Source organism: Thamnophis elegans, chromosome Z (assembly GCF_009769535.1).
Source record: "Thamnophis elegans isolate rThaEle1 chromosome Z, rThaEle1.pri, whole genome shotgun sequence".
Lineage (NCBI taxonomy): Eukaryota > Metazoa > Chordata > Lepidosauria > Squamata > Colubridae > Thamnophis > Thamnophis elegans.
The window spans coordinates 119,407,661-119,427,493 of record NC_045558.1 but is presented as its reverse complement, the minus strand read 5'-3'; the positions used below and the strand labels follow the sequence as shown (position 1 = coordinate 119,427,493).

General features: G+C 46.0%; 1 protein-coding gene across 1 annotated transcript in view; it reads left to right on the top strand.

Moving 5' to 3' along the window:
- PRKCG (protein kinase C gamma) overlaps window positions 1–19,833 on the top strand; it is a 58,434-nt gene that overhangs the window by 12,371 nt on the left and 26,230 nt on the right. The window contains exons 2-4 of the mRNA XM_032235250.1: window positions 18–49; window positions 16,311–16,393; window positions 17,509–17,620. Coding sequence (XP_032091141.1) covers window positions 18–49; window positions 16,311–16,393; window positions 17,509–17,620 — 227 coding nt within the window. The remainder of the gene's footprint in view (window positions 1–17; window positions 50–16,310; window positions 16,394–17,508; window positions 17,621–19,833) is intronic.

The window sequence follows — 19,833 nt, the reverse complement described above, 5'->3', positions numbered from 1 at the left end:
CTTTTTCTTTCCTGCAGGGGGATTGGAAAGCAGGGACTTCAGTGCTTAGGTAAGAACTTTCTTTTGACAATGCTCTTGGCGTGGTGCTCTTTTTCCCATTAGAGTGCCACATGGCGTGAAAGCACAATCAAGCCTATGGAGCAGAGCAGCAGGGTTATTGGAGGGGAAGGAGAGGATGTGGGCGCTGCAGCCACACGCCTTTCTCCTTCAGTCCCAAAAACATAGGGCCGTTGTTAACAAGGAGGAGTGTGTTCTGCACATGCTCAGAGGCTCTCCTGGTCAGCTTGGTAGGCTAACAGCTTGCTCTTGATTAAAAAAGGGTTTGTAAGCAGTAATTGTAATTTTTCAAAATGACAGCCTTTTGTCAGGGGTTTGCATCTTAACAGATATGAATTATTGTGGGGTGGGGGGAGGTTTAATAGGTTATCTTGTTTGAGTAGAAAAGACTGCCAAAACCTGTGAGAAGGATAAGAGGCAATGGTTTGGTTAATTCTTGGTTTTGGGACTTAGCCATATGCTGGCTGGGGAATTCTGGGAGTTGAAGTCAAGACACCTTAAAGTTGCCAAAGTTGAGAAATGTTGGTATATACCAACATTTCAAGATCTTATCAAGTTAAGATCTTATTCAGAGATAGCTGGGACTGAGGAGTGCTAGTTGCTGATGGCAAGGAAGAGCAAAGGGTGTGGGGGCAGGGCCAGGCTGCCTCTAATTTCCCCAATTCCCATTTTAATCAAGCAATTTTTGCACACACAGAAGAGTCCCTGATCCAGTTTTATTGTTTCTCTGAACTACATTCCTTTGGGCTATTTTAGGACTGTGAAATGTCTCTTTCATTCTTGTATATTTTATATACACATCTATATCCCACACTACCCTCATGCCTGACTTTTCTGTCGAAATCTACTGTATATACTCGAGTATAAGCCTAGTTTTTCAGCCCACTTTTTGGGCTGAAAAAAGCCGCCTCGGCTTATACTCGAGTCAGTGAAAAATTTGCCCGAAATGGAGGAGAAAAAGGGGCGGGGCCATGCCGCTGGGTGACACTCGTGAATGGCCCAGTGCCCCTGTGAGTTTCCCCTCCCTCTGTGTCAGTTTGCCGCGCAGCGCGCACCGCACCATCCCCCCTCCTCACGTTCTAATGTAATGCAGGTCTGTCTTACGATTCCCCTTCCTCCCCCTCCTGCCGCTCTGCAACAATGTCCCACCTCCTCCTTGTTATGGCAAGCAGCCACATAGCGATGTCCCACCTCCTCTGGTACAGTGATCCAATGATAGGAATCACTGTGCCGTGTGTCATAGGAGGCGGGACATCGCTCCCGCGGCTGCACGGGACATCATCATCACAGCGGGACATCAGCATCATGAGGTGAGTGAAGTATTTCATTGAATACACCGCTAGTTTACTGTTTTTCTTTGAAATAAATATTCAAAAACATTATTGGTATCTATTTTTATTTTTGAAATTTACCGGTAGCTGCTGCATTTCCCACCCTAGGCTTATACTCGAGTCAATAACTTTTCCAGTTTTTTGTGGTAAAATTAGGTGCCTCGGCTTATATTCGGGTCGGCCTATACTCGAGTATATACGGTACCTTCGTTTTTTCACCCGTGCTGCTGGCTTGTGGTCCCTTGGTATTCATGTACATGTGGTCATGTATTCCTGTTTACATTTTGTTATTTATTTATTTGTATTTCGTATTTCTAAACCACCCATATCCCTGACAGATATTTGTTCATTTACTGTTCATTTTTTAAAAAAATCATCAATAGAGATTCTCAGTCATCCAAAGGTGCTTTTTCAGGTTACTCCAAATGTGCTTTTTCAAGAGGCAGCTAGACTTCCTTGTTTTTCTTTGAAGAAGTTTTGTTTCTCATCCAAGAAGCTTCTTCAGCTCTGATTGGAAGGTGGGGAATAGAAGGATTTATATTCCTTGCAGACAACGGGTTATTTGCATTCTTTTTAGAGAGTCGTTGAGACCACTTGGAGGTTTATGTGTGTCCTTAGAGTCACATGAGTAGTGCAAATGGGTGTGGATTTTTGGAACTGTTGAAATGACCGTGTTGTAGATGTAGATAGATGATGTCATATCCCTCTGTGTTGAGAGAGGGCTGTTCAATTTTGACATAGATGGCCTCTTTGACCCCTCTTTCATACCAGCGGTCCTCTCTTTCCAAAACGTGGAGTTTTTTGTTTTCGAAAGAGTGGCCTTTGTCTTTTAAATGCAGATGGACTGCTGAATCTTCATGGGTTTGTTCTCCTGTGTTGTGCTATGTATTTATGAAGTAGTTGTTTTGTTTCCCCAATGTACAGATCTGTACACGGCTCACTGCTTTCTACTGCATACATCATTTTGCTCAGTTTGCCTCTGTGTTTGTGTCCACCCCAAGGATACTTTTTTACTTTTAGATTTAATTTGTTTTTTTCCCCCCCATTTATTTCATTCACTCTTCATTCATTTACAAGGGCTGTTTTATCCCACCAAGACTAGCAATTGATATACCCTGCCCAATGCATGCTGTTTGGAGATAATGGGAATGTATCTGGAGAATTTAGGGAAGTTTGATATTTTGCATACATCAATTGCTGCCACTTCAGCAATCTGCTTTTAACATATTTCATGCAGTCTGTTTTCACCCCAAAACGCCACTGATAGTAGAATAAATTGTCCAACTGTGATAACACACTTTTTCATGCCCTATTTTCACACTATGTACCAGGTAACCATCCAGATGCAGTGTGGATAAATATATCAATATGTAGATTGGCCTTGTGTAATGTGTCACTAGCTACTTTCCCTTGGCCAATACGTGTGATCACTTCTCCTACTGAACTTCGGTGTGGTGCCAACACACTATTTTCTATTTGGCGCCTTTCTGTTTTCCTGTTCTTGGTTGCCACTGGCTCTTTGCTTCTTCAAAAATAAATCTCAATAGTTAGAGGAGTCAAAGACTCTGCATAGTCTCTATCACAGAATAAAACTGGAAGGGGATGCAGCGCTATAACTAATTAGATGCAGTGGTGGGTTCCTACCAGTTTGGACCTGTTTGGCTGAACCAGTAGTGGTTTGGGAGCCTGGGTCACTGGAACTGGCAGCGACCCAGGCCTGCCATGCCCCCAAACCGGTTTTGCATAGGTGCTGCCATCGTGTTTTTTGCTTTGGTGCATGCGCAGAACATTTTTTATTGAACTGCGCATGCGCGTAGAGCACCCATCAAGCGTGGGTGCAGGCGCACCCACAAGCAAATGAGCAGTAGTGATTAATGGAACCCACCCCTGGTTAGATGGTTTAGTTTAGGCATAGATATTTGGGTACATGCTGGAACATTTGAAATTGGAAAAGTCAGACTCATTTGACTAGTGCTAGAGTAGAAGACTAAGAATAATGAGAGAAATAAAATTTGATTGGCAGCAAAAGATCCTGGAATAGGGTTGATAACTTTAATAGCTATCCCAAGACAAGCCCTATATGAATGAAGGTGCCTATCAAACAAATAATGGTTAGTTTCACAGATTGAATTGAGTTGAGCTATAATGTAGTTATTTGGTTTGGGACTAATGCAATGTGAAAAGCTGCTATTGTAGTTTCTAACCCTTGATTTATATGTTAGTGTTATATGTGAATCAAATTACAATAGCCTATTCAACATTGTGGTTGAACTTGGGTTTAGCACAATGTGTGAATCCAGCAGTGAAACACTTTGATTATATTGTTCCTAGCAGGGTACCTATTTTCAGAATTAGGAAATTGCGGGTGGTAAATTTCAGGTAAACATTACATAACCATTATTTCTTGTTCATAAAGCTGGTAAGAACTGTGAGACAATGGGACATTATCAGGTGAGCAGCTTCCCTTCATTGAAGATGTTTAAGGAAAAGCTAAATGGTGCTGTAGGCACAAGTTATCCTTGATTTACAACAGTTCATTTAGTGACCATTTGAAGTTACATTGGCACTAAAAAATCTGATTTATATCTGTTTTTCACTGTTGCAGCATTTCCACAGTCATGTGATCAAAATCCAGATGTGTGGCAATTGAACTCATATTTGTGACGGTTGCAGTGTCCCAGGGTTACGTGATCTCTTTTTGCGACCTTTTGACAAGCAAGGTTAATGGGGAAGTCAGATTCATTTAACAACCATGATACTAATTTAACAATTACAGTGATTCACTTAACAACTGTGGCTGAAAAGGGTCCTAATTTTAGATTAATGCAGGGGTGAAAATCAACTCGCCTTCACTACCAGTTTGCAAATGTGAGTGCATGTACCACCTTCCACGCATGTGCAGGATCTTCCTTGCATACGCAGAGCGTCAAAACTGGGATGTGAGGATGTCGGGGTGGGTAGGCAAAGCCTCCCACTGCTGCTACCGGTTCTCCTGAACCAGATAGAACCAGCTGAAATTCACCACTAGATTAATGTAGTTTCTACCAATATGCTATTTTTTTGTCTTACAATCATTTACATGCATTTTTTTTTTCAAATTCCTGGTGGAGGACCAGAGGAAGAGAGTCCCCTTCATTATTATCTTTTCAGAGATTTTCCTGCTGAGCTGTTTTTTCATCCCACACTGGAGGTTGGGATAGAAACCTATGTATTTTCTTCCATTGCAGACAGGGTGAAGCTGTTTAAGAAGCATTTCCCCGCACCAGTTTCCCATGAAAAATTATAGCTTCCCATCTGCATTTCATAAAAGAAAGGCGGGGGAATGATTCATGGGTTGGGAATTGTATGCACCTCAGAGACACGCAACTAAGGTTTCTTTGTACATAAGGCAGAAATCCACTGAAATTGGTTTTATTATATATTTTGACTGGGAAGGGTGAGATCATTAAAGAAATGTTCCTTCTTTGTGCACAAATGTTGCCCTTGACTCATGAGATACTGTATGTTCTGCTCTCTGCATCACTAACTTCGACACTTTTCTATGTCTATTGTATACAGAGGAGCTCTATGTTTTGTACATTCAGCATCTTGCATGCAAACAGGTGCAAAAAATCCTCACAAATATTTTTGTATGCCACCTGTCTCACTATATTCCTGCAGGCTTCTTTTCTCAAGCATGGCACCTCCTGCCCATTTCCTTCTTTGCCCATTGCACTCACGGTGAACAGTTTCACTGAGAGATTTTCTTGTATAGTTCCACCTGAGGATTTAAAAAAAATGTCCCACCCTTCAAAATTGTATTAGTGGAGATATGGATGGTCATCTGGCTCTTGTTATGTTCCTCAGGTTTGGGTTCACTCCCTCTCAACAGGCACTGGTGTGTGTGTGTGTGTGTGTGTGTGTGTGTGTGTGTGAGAGAGAGAGAGAGAGAGAGAGAGAGAGAGAGAGAGAGAGAAGGGGGGAGAGAGAAGGGGGGGAGAGAGAAGGGGAGAGAGAACCATCTCCCATTGTCCCCTCCCCTGAACTGGGATGACGTTCTAGAAATCACTTCCTAGATTTGATGGTTGCTAAGAAACAACCCTGTCAGGGAGATCGCTAAGCGACACCCTCTCCTCACTTGCCAATTATATCACACCTGCCAATCAACTGTGGTCCCGCGTCTCATTCCGAATGTGCCTGGCTCAACTCTGCCATCAGTATCTGAGCATCCAAATGCTTCCCCGCCCCCCCGCCCCCCATTTTGTCTTCCCACAGGAAGATCCACAGTTGCCTCCCTGAGGATCTCCCCCTCCCAGCTCTTCTAGACCACCACATCCCCCTTCCCCCCGCCACATTGCTTGCACATTATGCTTGCCTTACGGAGGTTGGAGACAGGGGGCCCACATATAGAGGGGCTTCAGCTAGGATCTCTGTTACTATGGCAACCCAGAGATGTTTACAGAAATGGCTCAGCCAAAGAGAAGGATTGGGCATAAGGGGGACTGCTGGCGAGGGGATCCTGATCTGGCTTGTTTCTGAGGTATCCCCCACAGCTTCATATACACAAGAGAGAGCCATGAGGGTCAGTTTTGTTTTGGAGGACTTTAAAAACCCAAACCTCACAATAATGGGACACTGGCTGCTCATGCCCCTGATGAGTTAGTCTAGCTACAAATGCACTTGTTTGGTGTGTGTGTGTGTGTGTGTTTGTGTGTGTGTGAATTAGCGGGAACAGCAGAAGAAGACTGATATATATTACAGTTCTATCAATAAAGGAGAATGTTTGTAGCTCAGGGTTGATATGAGGGGTCTCTCTGAGTTTGGTTGTTTCCTTTCAGACGTTTCATTACCTAAACTAGTTTACCTCATCAGTACTAGTTGTCTAGTGCTAGTAACATCGTCACTAGCACTGGTGATATTACCTAGTTTGGGTAATGAAACGTCTGCAACGAAACAACCAAGCTCAGAGAGCACCAAGGACCCCTCATTACAGTTATATGCTCATGCTGCAGAGCAACTCTGGGTGGCTTGCCATTAAAATCATGAATGTAAAAATATATTTAAAAAAAAAATAAGTCGCCTCAGCCCAAAGAGATGGACAGGTTTTAAAGTTGGAGTGAGAGGTCCATAGCTGGAGTTTCCTCCTGTTTTCCGGATAAAGCTTTTAATCTGCAGCTGCTTTGCTTCATTTCTGGAACTTTTTGAGGGTCTGGAGCAAATTGTCTTTTGTTTATAACCTTCTAGTGCTCCCCACCTTTTTTTAATATACCACACAAAATCTGTTAAGGAGGAAGGTTTGGGTAACTGCAAAGTATCTTTTGATTAGACAGCTAAGAACTCTCCATCTGGAACCACCCTTTTGCAAACATCTCTCCTCCTGCCTCCAACATGGTCCAATCTCTTCCCCCGCTGAGCTGGATACTCAGAGATTGTCCCTGCTTGTTGCCATAGAGACCCTCTTCCAAATCTCAGGCCTAAAGCTGCAGAAGGAAGAAGAGGTGGGGAGGGAGGGGGATTGTAGGTGAGAAAAAAGTCACTCTGTCGCCCCACACCTGCCCTCCTGGATTAGCATCTTGGCTTTCTCTCAATAGGTCCTAGTTGCTTTCTTTGAGCAGGAGACTCAAGATCAATACTGTAAAATATTTGCTAACTTGTAGACAAACAACTGCACATGTTGTTTTAAAATGTCATGTCTTGCATGTTGGCTCAGAATTCATGCTTTCTCAGCAATTTGGTATGATGCTAGGAATGTCTTTAGGCCTTTTTTAAAGTTTCATCTATCAAAATAACACCTCAGATGTAGAAAAGATGTGGAGACTCTGGAAAGAGTGCAGAGAAGAGCAACAAAGATGTTTAGGGGACTGGAGGCTAAAACATATGAAGAACAGTTGCAGGAACTGGGTATGTCTAGTTTAATGAAAAGAAGGACTAGGGGAGACATGATAGCAGTGTTCCAATATCTCAGGGGTTGCCACAAAGAAGAGGGAGTCAAACTATTCTCCAAGGCACCTGAGGGTAGAACAAAAAGCAATGGGTGGAAACTAATCAAGGAGAGAAGCAACTTAGAACTAAGGAGAAATTTCCTGACAGTTTGAATATAAGTGGAACGACTTGCCTCCAGAAGTTGTGAATGTTCCAACAGTGGAAGTTTTTAAGAAGAGATTAGATAAGTGGTGTAGGGTTTCCTGCCTAAAGGGGGGTGTTGAAGACCTCCAAGGTCCCTTCCAACTCTGTTCTATTCTATTCTATTCTATATGCTGCTCTGTGTTCTTGGAATATTTTTTAAATTTGATTTTTTTTGACATGTAGCAGAAACTGATGCACTCTTGAGTAAGAGTAGAACAGGATTTTTACACCTGCGCACAGACCACAGACCAATCTGTCTTGTGGCTATAGTACAGGTAGTCCCTGACTTATAACTAGAGTTGGTATCAGACTTTCCATTACTGAGCAAGGTGGTTGCTAAGTGAGTCACACCTGATTTTACAAAATATTTTTGCCATGGTTGTTAAGTGAATCACTGCAGTTGTAAACGAGTCTTCATTGACTTTGCTTGTGGGAAGCCAGCTGGGGAAGGTTGCAGATGATGATCACATGCAGGGGTGAGCTGCTGGGTATTTGGAGGGGTTCGGAAGAACCTCTAGATAAGATTCTGTGCAGTTCGGAGGACCCCCAAATCCCACTCCTAGCTGGCCCTGTCCACCCTGCCCCTCCCCTCCCGGGAATCCCCACGCAGCTTGTTTCCCCCCCCCCCCAATATAATGTTTTTTATTTTCATTTTCATACACTCACATGTATACTGTGCATAACCAACACCATACAGCATTAAACAATAATTGCATCAGTTCTTCTTGTCAACAATGCCCCAGAAAATAGAAACCCAACATACCTCTTCCACTCTCCATACACCTCTTTCTTCCACCACCCTCCAACTTTCTATCTTCCCTCCATCATCCCCCTCTACCCTACTTCCCCTCCCCCTCTACCACTCCTCTCTCCACATCCACTCCCCCCCTTCCTTCTCACCTTCCCCCCCACCCTCTCTCCCATCCCTCTCTGCCCACCTTTCTTCTTTCCTACTCCTCCTCCCCTTGGTGTATTTCCACTATATGTCAATATACTTGGCTTATCCTATTTTTAAAGAAAAATTAAAGAAGAACAGTATACATGTGAAGTCACATTACATTAAGATCCCACGCAACCTGTTTTGAATGCAGGTAAGTGCAGGGCATGCATGAAGGGGAGGATGAAAAATGGGCCTACTGGAAGTTCGGGAAGGCCGGAAATGGGCCCGTTTCCAACCTCCAGAGGGCCTCCAGAGCCTGGGGAGGCCATTTTTGCCTTCCCGGAGATTTGAAGAAAGCTTCCAGAGCCTGGGGAGCACAGACAACCCTTGCCGTGGCGCAGGAGGCTGACTAGACTACACCCACCATGGCCACACCCATTCAGCAACTGGGCAGAGAACCCCTTGCTAAAAATTTTGAAGCCCACTCCATGATCCCATGACCCTGGGATGTTGCAACCATTGTAAATCCATGCCAGTTGCCAAAACTGTGATTATGTGAATATGGAGATGCTGTAACAGTTGTAAGCCCGAGGACGGATTGTAAATCACTTTTTTCAGTGCCATTATAACTTTGAAAGGTCACTAAATGAATGGTTGTAAGTTAAAGACTGTGAATAATGCCTTAATTTCTTTTTTATGTCTGGCATATCTTTGATTAGGTTTTGAAAATAGTGTCCAACCCTCCCCCCCCCTTTAGTGTTTCAGGGAAGCCTTATGAGTGAAAAAAGGACATGTGACATGGAAAGAGCATATTATATTATGGACAAGAAGATTATAAAGTGAAGAGAGCAGGGCATATATTTTATTGTAAATATTTGCAGTTCTATCTGTTGCGTCTTCCCGACGCAGCTGGCAGGCGGGGCCAGAGCTGGAGGCTTCTGATTGGTCCGGATGCGCCTGCCAGCTGGCGGGAAAATCACTAGCCACCTATTGGCTAGCTGCCTGGCAGCTGTCAAGTATAAATAGCTGTCAGGGGGCCCGCACGCTGTCCGTGTTCTGAACTTGTTAGTTGCTGTTGCCTGTTAATAAAGACGTTGACTTTTTACCTCACGCCTCGTACTTTAAACTGGCGACGAGGATGAGCGACATGGACCCCGTCATCGTCCCTGCCTTGGCTCCTTCGGTCTTCGCCACATTCAGGCCAGAGGCCAAATCATGGGACGCATTTTTAGAGAGGTTCGAGGTCTTCCTCCAAGCTCATGACCTCTCCAAGCTCCCTGAGGGGAGACGACGGGGCACTTTCTTACACTACTGCGGGCCCGAAATGTTCGCCACCACCCGGGCTCTCTCTGCACCGACCCCGGTGCACACTATGCCGCTGGATCTCCTCATGGCTCGGCTCAAGTTACACTATGAGCCTACGCCTTCCAAGTATTCGCGCCGGCAATTTTTCCAGCGCTGTATCCAAAGACAAGGACAATCCATCAGCCAGTATGTGGCTGAACTGAGGGCTGCCGTGATAAACTGCGAATTCGCAGATCTTGAGGATGCTCTCCTGGAGCAGTTTATTTACAGGCTCCTCGACCTCAACCTCCACCGTCAAATTCTGTCCCGCCCCGAGCTGTCAATGAAGATTGTGGTGGATGAAGCTCCTGCTTACGAGATGGCCGGCCAGTCCACCCTGGATGTCCAACGGTTCCCTCCATCTGCGTTGCTGGTGGTGCCCAACTTGGCTGTGCACAGTCAGATGATGGTGCTCAATCCATGTGCCGATGCTGCTTCTTCTGTCGACCCCCTCCGTTCCATGCCCCCTCAGGATGGCGGCATGTGCCTCAGCTGTGGCGGCCGCCATCCCAGGGCATCCTGCCGCTTCCGAACAGCCCTCTGCCGCTGGTGTGGGAAGAAGGGCCACATCTCCAACGTTTGCCACTCCGGGGGATGCTCGAAACCCGAGGCCCCCTCCTCCTGCTTCTGCTGCTCTGCCTGCTGCCTTCTGCCACCAGCCTCCGGGGTCCTCCTCCACCCACCTGGGGTGCTATGCAGTTTCCGACCCCGAACCTCCTCTGCCCGACTGGCAGCCTGATTCCACTGCCTCTTCCTCCTATGGCAGCCGGGGTAAGATGCATCTTTGCGTCTTACTCGCTGGCTGCCCCTGCAAAATGGAATTGGACATAGGCTCCGCGCGCACAATTATGTCTTGGGAACACCCTGAGGTCATTAATACTGACCCTCACTGTCAGCCAGCTGGCCCCTGCTGACTGCCTCCTTCGTGACTATCAGGGCAACCCGATCCCCATCCTCACTCACTCACTCACTCACTCGACGCCTCTTCACCCAACGTGGGTATAGGCGACTTCCACGGAAAGTTATGGCGATCCATGGAAGCTGTTTCGGCTGGATATACCCAAGGGGACGCCAGTCCCAAGGGTCGACAGAGCCCGATTGGTAGGAACAGGGGGCACCACGTGAAGGCCGGGTTGTCGTTTGATAGTTGAGAGGCTATATTTGGCGCATCAACTATCCTTGCCCCCCCCATCCTGGGTTGCGGGTACTTCCCTGTCCCATTCCGCCAATTCCACGGGTCCCTGTCCGTTGTGGTGGTCCAAAGCCCCCTAGCTCCTCTCCTTGGGCTCGACTGGTTTAGGGCTTTTGGGCTCAGCATTGCTGGCATTAACTCTCTCCGTTTTGTTTCTTCCCTAGATTCCCTCTTGTCAGAGTTCGGTGACGTCTTCTCCGACGCCCTGGGTTGCTACAAGGGCAACCCTATCTCCCTCAATTTGGACCCCATGGTGGCGCCCATCTGCCTGAAGGCACGACGGGTTCCTTTCGCCCTACAGGCTCGTGTGGACGCCGAGATAGAAAAACTGGTCTCTCAGGGAGTCCTGGAACCCGTCGACCATGCCCCCTGGGAAACCCCCATCGTCCTGCCCTTAAAGGCAGATGGGTCCCCGAGGGTCTGTGCCGATTACAAGGCGACCCTGAACAAGGCCCTTCAGGCACATCCTTATCCGGTGCCTGTGGTGCAGCATGTTCTGCACTTTTTGGGCCAGGGCAAGACTTTTGCAAAATTGGACCTGGCCCAAGCCTACCAGTAACTGCCGGTAGACGAGGCCTCAGCCACAGCCCAAACCATTGTAACCCACCGCGGCACTTTCAAGTGCCGCCGGCTTCAATTTGGGGTCAGTGTGGCTCCCGGGATTTTCCAAGGGCTCATGGAGCGGGTGCTCCATGGCATCCCGGGAGTTGTGCCCTATTTTGACGATGTCCTGATTGCCGCTCCGGACCAATCAGGACTCGTCAAGATTCTTAGGGCTGTCCTCTCCCGATTCCGAGCTGCCGGCTTGCACTTGAAGCGTTCCAAGTGCCAGCTCGGCATGCCATCTGTGGAATTCCTTGGGTTCTTTGTGGATTTCCGCGGAATCCACCCCCACTCCTTCTAAAATTGAGGTCATTGCCTCCGCCCCCACTCCCTCTTCGAAGGCGGAGCTCCAGGCATTCCTGGGGCTCCTCAATTTCTACTCCTCTTTTATTCTCCCCAAGCTTCTGTTGCGGAGCCCCTGCATCGCCTCCTCGATGCCTCCGCCTCTTGGAACTGGACAGACCGCGAGGCGCATGTGCTCACGGCTGTCAAAACCCTCTTGACTTCTGCCCCTGTGCTTGTGCAGTATGACGAGCACCTCTCACTCCTCCTAGCCTGCGACGCCTCCCTCTTTGGGGTGGGGGCTGTGCTCAGCCACTCCTACCCCGATGGCTCCGAGGCCCCGATTGCATTCTACTCTCGCATCTTGTCCAAAGCTGAGCGAAATTATAGCCAGTTGGACAAGGAGGCCCTTGCGGCCGTTGCAGGAGTAAAACGTTTTCACCCCTACCTCTATAGTTGCCACTTCACTCTCCTGACAGACCATAAACCTCTCTTGGGCATCATCTCCGGTGACCAGCCCACACCCCCTATCCTATCGCCCTGCATGGGCCGTTGGTCAGAGTTCCTCTCTGCCTATTCCTACTCCTGACTGGGCAAGCACATGGGCCACGCCGCTGCCCTTAGCCGCTGCCCCTCCCGGTCTCTGACCCCACTCTCTCCATCACGGTCGCAGCCCTGACCAATGACCTCGAGTGTCCCCTCTCGGCCTCGGACATTTCCCAGGCCTCCCATTCCGACCCCCTCCTCCAGAGAGTCCTGGACGCAGTTCGGCGGGGCTGTATGGAAGAGACTCGCTTGGCCGAGTTTCTTTCATTTTTCCGCCACCGGGACGAACTGTCAGTCCTTCAGGACTGCCTGCTCTGGGGCTCCAGGGTCGTCGTACCTGCTGCCCTCTGCCAGCAAGTCCTCGACCGCCTCCATGACGGCCACCCGGGCATAGTGCAGATGAAAGCCCTCGCTCGCAGCTATGCCTGGTGGCCCTCCATGGACGCGGACATCGCTGCCTGGATCCAGCGGTGTCCTCCATGCCAGGCTGTTCAGCCGGCACCTCCCTCCGCCCCTACCCGCTCCTGGGAGACCCCTGCCTCCCCTTGGAGCCGTCTCCATTTGGAATTTTTCGGCCCCCTGGACAGCCGTTCCTTTCTCTTTATAGTGGATGCCCTGTCCAAATGGGTGGAGATCTTTCCCATGACATCCACCACGGCCGGCGCCACCATCCAAATTCTCCAATCCCTCTTCACCACCCGTGGCATCCTGGAGTCATCGTCTCTGACAACGGGCTTCCTTCCTTTCCTGGGAATCCGGCACGCCCCTATTGCCCCCTACCACCCAGCTGGCAACGGCATGGCTGAGCGCGCCGTGCGTTCGGTCAAGGAGGGCTTGGCCCGCCTTGCCCACCTACCTTGGCCTGTCCACCTCCGGACCTACTTGCTCACCCAGCACTCCACCCTCTGCCAGTCTACTGGCAAGAGTCCTGTGGAGATCCACATGGGTCGCTGCCTGAGGACCACCCTTGACCAGTTACATCCCTCCTTCTCTCCCACGCTGGCCCCCTGCCGGAGACCCCAAGGTCTTTTCTGGTGGGTGAGGGGGTCTTCGCTCAAAATTTTGCGGGGCCCCCGAAATGGCTGCCCGGGGTCATTACGGAGCTAACAGGCCCATGCTCTTATAGGGTCCAGCTGGGTGACGGAAGACTATGGTGGTGCCATCTGAATCAGCTGCGCCGCCGGACTACTGAGTGTCCACTGCCACCAGCCACCTTGCCTGTTCAACCATCGCGGCCGGGATCTGCTTGTCCAGCGGCCGCCCAACCTGCCCAGCCACGTCCAGCCGCGGCCCTGCCGTCTCCAGCCGTGCTCTCCGCTTCACAACCACCGCAGCCGGGGCCTGCTCGCCCAGCGGCCGCCCAACTTGCCCAGCCACTTCCAGCCGTGGCACTGCCAACTCCAGCTGCGTTCCCCGCTCCGCGCCACCGCCCGTCAATAGCTACACCAAAAGAAGGATGCCTACCTTCAACTTTTCCCACGGACTCAGGGGCTGGGCCTTCCCGTCTGCTGTGTCACAGCAGCAGACCTCCTCTGACGATGGACACTCCCTCTCTCCGGCGCTCCAAGCGTGTGCGTAGAAGGCCAGCGTACCTGAAAGACTACGCATGCGCTGTCTGGGGGGAAGGGGTGTTGTGTCCTTCTGACGCAGCCAGCAGGCAGGGCCAGAGGCTCCTGATTGGCCTGGGCGCGCCTGCCGGCTGGCGGGAAAATCATTAACCGCCTATTGGCCAGCCGCCTGACAGCTGTCAATTATAAATAGCTGTCAGGTGGCCTGCAAGCTGTCCATGTTCTGAACTTGTTAGTTGCTGTTGCCTGTTAATAAAGACGTTGACTTTTTACCTCACGCCTCGTACTTTAAACTATCATCTTCAGTTTTGTGTGGCTGAAGAAATTGGAGACCCACTGACTTCAAAGCAGATAGTAATGAAATAAGATAACTCAACTTCACACGTTCCTTTTCGCTGTTGTCAGTTTCTGTAATCTTACCCTAGCATTCTCACAATAATGCACTATCTATCCGTCTGTCTGTCTGTCTGTCTGTCTGTCTGTCTGTCTGTCTGTCTGTCTGTCTGTATTTCTTCAAGCTGGGTTTTGGCTTAAAGTGTGATCGGAGCTGCCATCTTTCTATAAATCTTGGTGGGGTTAGGACTGTTGAGATGTGTGAGGAAGTTGTCCAGTTTTTCTTTCCCATATGGCCAAATCATGAAAGTGTCATCAAGATATCTAAGCCAGAGTTTGGGTTTGTATTCAGATTTATCTAAGGTGTTAGTTTCAAAATGTTCCATGTATAAATTTGTGATGACGGGTGAGAGGGGTGATCCCATGGGTGCTCCTTCTCTCTGCTTGTATCTTTGTCCATTATGGATAAAGTATGTGTTGGTTAGGCAGTGGTTGGTCAGGTCCAGGATGTGTTTAGGGGGGTTGTGTTTGTTCTGGATAGCTGTCAAAACTGGACAACTTCTTCACACATCTCAACAGCCTACACCCCAAAATACAATTCACCATGGAAATAGAAGCAAACAACCAACTTCCCTTTCTGGACATCCTAATCTACAAAAAATCCAATGGCTCCCTAGGACACACCATCTACTGGAAAAAAACACACGCCAACCACTACTTAAACACACAGTCCCATCACCACCTTGCACAGATCAACTCTGTAGCCAAGACCCTCATCTCCAGAACCAAATGCCTAGCCGACAAAGACCACCTGAAAACTGAATTACACACTCTCACAAACGTATTAATCTCCAATGGACTCCAAAGAAAAACAATTGCCAACCTAATCAAAAGAGAGATTCCCCACAAAAACCAAGATACAAACAGGACAACAGCATCGCCCCCCTCCCTTACATCAAAGGCACCACAGATAAAATCAGCAAAATTTTCCACAAACACAATATCAAAATAGCCTTCAACACTGACCAAAAAATAGTTAACATCTTAAGAAACCCCAAAGACAAAATCTACTAGAAAACCAAGGAGTCTACGAAATACCATGCAAAATCTGCCCTGCAACATACATAGGACAAATGAACAGGAGAATAAATGCAGGCATCGCAAAACACAAGAGCGTAGTAAGAAAAAAAAAACTTCCTTCCTTTTCCAGCACCTTAAAACTACAGGACATGAAATTAATTTTGAAGGAACCAAGTTAATCTCCAAAACAGAAAACTTCAACAAGAGAATAATTATGGGAGCTATCGAAATAGAGAAACACCCCCACAACATGAATAAACGTGACAATACCTCCCACCTACCAAACATTTGGAAACCAGCCCTAGTCAACAAATGAGCCCCACCCACCACCCAGGCCGTTACAACACGAAACAACAATAGACACACAGCCAGCACCAATCAGCACCAATCTACCAATCATGATACAACCACACAACCAATCATTCCACTTACTGAAACAAAGCCAGCACTCGACACCCACCCACTAAGATTTATAGAAAGACAGCTGCTCCGATCACACTTTAAGCCCAAAACCCAGCCTGAAGATGGCGAGTGAGACCTCGCTGAAATGTTGCCAAGACAATCTCAATCTTACACGGGAAAAGACCCGAATACAACAAGACCAGCATACCTACACCCGTGAAAATGTACGAAAATATATATATATATAAAACACGCACACACACACACACACACACATACACACACATATATATACACACATACTGTATGTGTGTGTGTGTGTGTGTGTGTATGTATGTATGTATGTATATTGCATATGTATATATGTATGTGTATGTATGTGTGTATATATATATAAATATACATATATACTTATACATATACATCAAAATACATATACACATACATACATACATACATACATACATACATACATACATATATGGATTTTGCAATTGTTTCTTTTATTAATTCCTTTGACTAATTGTTTTTCCCACATCAGACATATATTTTTCATTAAACTTTTTCTTCTGTGTCCCCTTTCTCAGTCTGCAGCTTTGTCGTACATAAAAGATGCCATGAATTTGTCACTTTCGAGTGTCCAGGGGCTGGGAAAGGGCCCCAGACGGATGTAAGTGCCTTTTTCATTACAGAATTCAGTGTCTTTTGAGAGATAAGTGAGATTGTGGTGAAGAAAAAATATAGTTTGGAGATGTTTTAAAACTTGGATAGTGGGTCTCTGCATTCCAGGTGAACGTCCTGGTTTCCTTGCTATTTATACTGATGAGAGCGGGAATGGATACTTTCAGCAGCTGGCATGGTCCTATTTCTGTTGCCCTTGGCCTGAAATATTAGGGAATAAACTAGAAAAGATGAAAAGATTTGCCTCTTCTCTTTCAGAAGAACAAATTTGCCAGTTTTTTTTTCTTGCATAAAATTTGGGGGTATATTCAGGCATTCTGGATGCAAAGGCAGATTTATGTCATACAGATGCAGACATATTTCCTTGTGTACACCACTTGTTCTACAGTGAAGAAAATACATGAGCATGCATAGACACACAGGGTGGCTGGATAGCGTAATGGTTAGAGCACAGTTTTTGATGTTATCTGACATGAACCATTTCATTATCTTTAAGAGCTGAGGTGGCGCAGTAGTTAGGGTGCAGTACTGCAGGCCACTTCAGCTGACTGTTATCTACAGTTCAGCGGTTCTAATCTCACCGGCTCAAGGTTGACTCATCCTTCCATCCTTCCGAGGTGGGTGAAATGAGGACCCAGATTGTGGGGACGATATGCTGACTCTGTAAACCACTTAGATAGGGCTGAAAGCCCTATGAAGCGGTATATAAGTCTAACTGCTATTGCTATTGCTATTTTCTGTATTTTTACTATTATTAGATTGTTTTTATCCTGCTTTTATTACCCTTTTCTAAGGAAGCACAAGATAGCTAACATATCAAATACTCCTTCCTCTTCTACTCTTCCCACAACAACCCTCTGAGGTGGGCTGGGCTGAGAGAGAAGTACTGAACGCAGAACTAGAACTCACTGTCTCCTGGTTTCTAGGCCAACATTTTAGCCATTATTCCAAACTGGCTTTTTTCTCTATGGTGAGAAAAGGGCATATAGACATTTTACAGATAATGGAATTCAGATAAACAAAACTGTTGCTTTCTGGCTGTCACACAATAATGGATAATTGCCTTCACTAATTACATGTGTTTATAAATTTTCTCTTTTGCAGGATCCCCGCAATAAGCATAAGTTCAAAATCCATAGCTACAGCAGTCCCACTTTCTGTGATCATTGTGGCTCACTCCTGTACGGACTAGTTCACCAGGGGATGAAATGCACCTGTGAGTTAAACATTAATCTTTCTCTAGAGTTGTGTGGATTGTTATAAGAAAAAATAAAACAAAATGTTGTTAACTAAATAGCAGAAATGATTGTCAAAGCTTCTTTCAACTAAAGGCTGCTGTGGCATGGAAAAAGTTCCAAGTTCTAATATTATATCCCTCCTGAATACACAAGGCAGGCAGATAAAATATTTTTATTATTAATAATATGGTTGGTTACACAATCAGTCAAATGGTTAGATTGGATTTTGCTTTTTTATTCCTCTCTCGTGTCCTTCCCATGGATCTAGGATAGGCAAATATTATTCAATGGTATTAAAAGTATTGTCACAGGTGTAAGCTGTTCCAAGTAAAGCTGTCTTAGAAGTTCTCTAGATGTTTTGGGATTGCACCCAAGGTGCCTATGATTATGGCTACTATCTTTGCTTTCTTTTGCCATAGTTTTTCTACTTAATGTTTGCAGCTCTTTTTTTTGTGATATCCCCCTCCCCTCATTTCTTTCTCTTCCCTTCTGTTGTCTCCATTGCTACTGCAGTGTCCACTATCCAGACATTTTTCTTTTTTATTGAAAAGTATTAACTTTAGGTTGTTAAAGGCAGGTGATAGTCTGTTTGAATTTTAAAGTCCCAGAGCACCCTAGCATGTCCATTTACTATTACAGTCATTTATTTTGTGGCCTCACCCAGTCTTGCTTGCAAGTAGGTAATATTTCTTGCAGACATTCTAATGCACCATTGTTGCTATGTTGTCATGCTGTGGTTGGTAGTCAGTCTGTGCCATCTTTTTACAGCAGTTAAGTGTTTCTTCTGCTTCTTTATAGAGACGGCACTTGCTATCTGTTGCTGTCTTCTCAACAATGGCTATGTATGCATTTGTAGCCCTATGTTTTTTTCTTCAGCTTTCCTGGTTTTATTTACTGATGGGACTTGTTATTTGCTTTGCCTGCTATTATTTTGAATGTACCGGCCATGTAAACCTTTGACTTGCCATGTCTCTTTTCTATTCTTCATTTGGTCTTTCTTATAGTTCAATTCGATATCTCTGATATTTAGTAGACCTTCGTGTAATACTACTTCAGTGTATCTTCTTCACTGTCCTTCAAATATTCTTCCAATTACAATACTAATAGTTTGTTTGTGTGCGAGAGTGTGTGTAATAACATACATAATTCAACAATATAATTTCAAGAGGTGAGAGTCCTCCACACCATGAAAATGCGAATGCTCCGTTGGATATCGGGCATCTCCCTTCTTGACCATATCACAAATGACACCATTCGACAGCATTTTGGTGTGCCACCAATTATAGAGAAGATGAGAGAAGGCTGGCTCCACTGATATGGATATGTCCAGAAAGCAGTACCTTCCACCATTGCCAAGACTGCCTTCCTAACTAGAAATCAATGGCTGGTAACCTCACGGGCATCCAAAACAGAGATAGCAAGACACCATCAACAAAGATATGCAAGCTGCGGGCTTGCGCCCTGGAGACGCAGCTGACTATGCAAAATGGTGTTCAATGATCCGAAAAGCAGACCCTGCACCTGCAGGAATACACTAGGAAGCAGAAGAGTCTGCATTCATATATGAATACAGTAGCATTCATCTAAAATGCTCTACATTACATATGCTAGAAAAACTGCATGCTTTAAATAATCTATTTTAGTTCAGTTTAGCTACCTTATCTATTTATTTTTATTTTTATTTTATTTTATTTTAGCAAAGCCTTACTCTTTCATTCTTCTACACTTGATACACACTTTAAAAAGAGATAATGAAGTATTTACTTTCTTCCTGCTGTTCCTTTTATGCATCAAAATGAGCTTGTAAAATAGACTATTCCATCTCAGATAGGCAAGAGACAACAACTTTAGTGTGCTGCCTCAAGGAAACAATGTGTTCAAGTAAACGAAGGGCGAAAGATTCTAGTTCTTCTGTTGTATTGAGCCTATCTGTTTATTGGAAACTTATTTTTATGTGAACAGAGCTCTTCTCAGGTTTCCTGAAAATATTTAAGGTTGACCCTCCATCTACGACTTGAGTAGTAGCAGCCTATTATGAATCTTGATATCATGGGATTTTGAAAGCTATGATTGTAAGATTAAGATGAAGATTAAGCGACTTTAAAATTGTAAGCCTTCTGGAATTCAGTGATAGCCAAATAACCATTAGCTGGATAGATGACAATATTTATATTTGGCATACAAAGAAAAT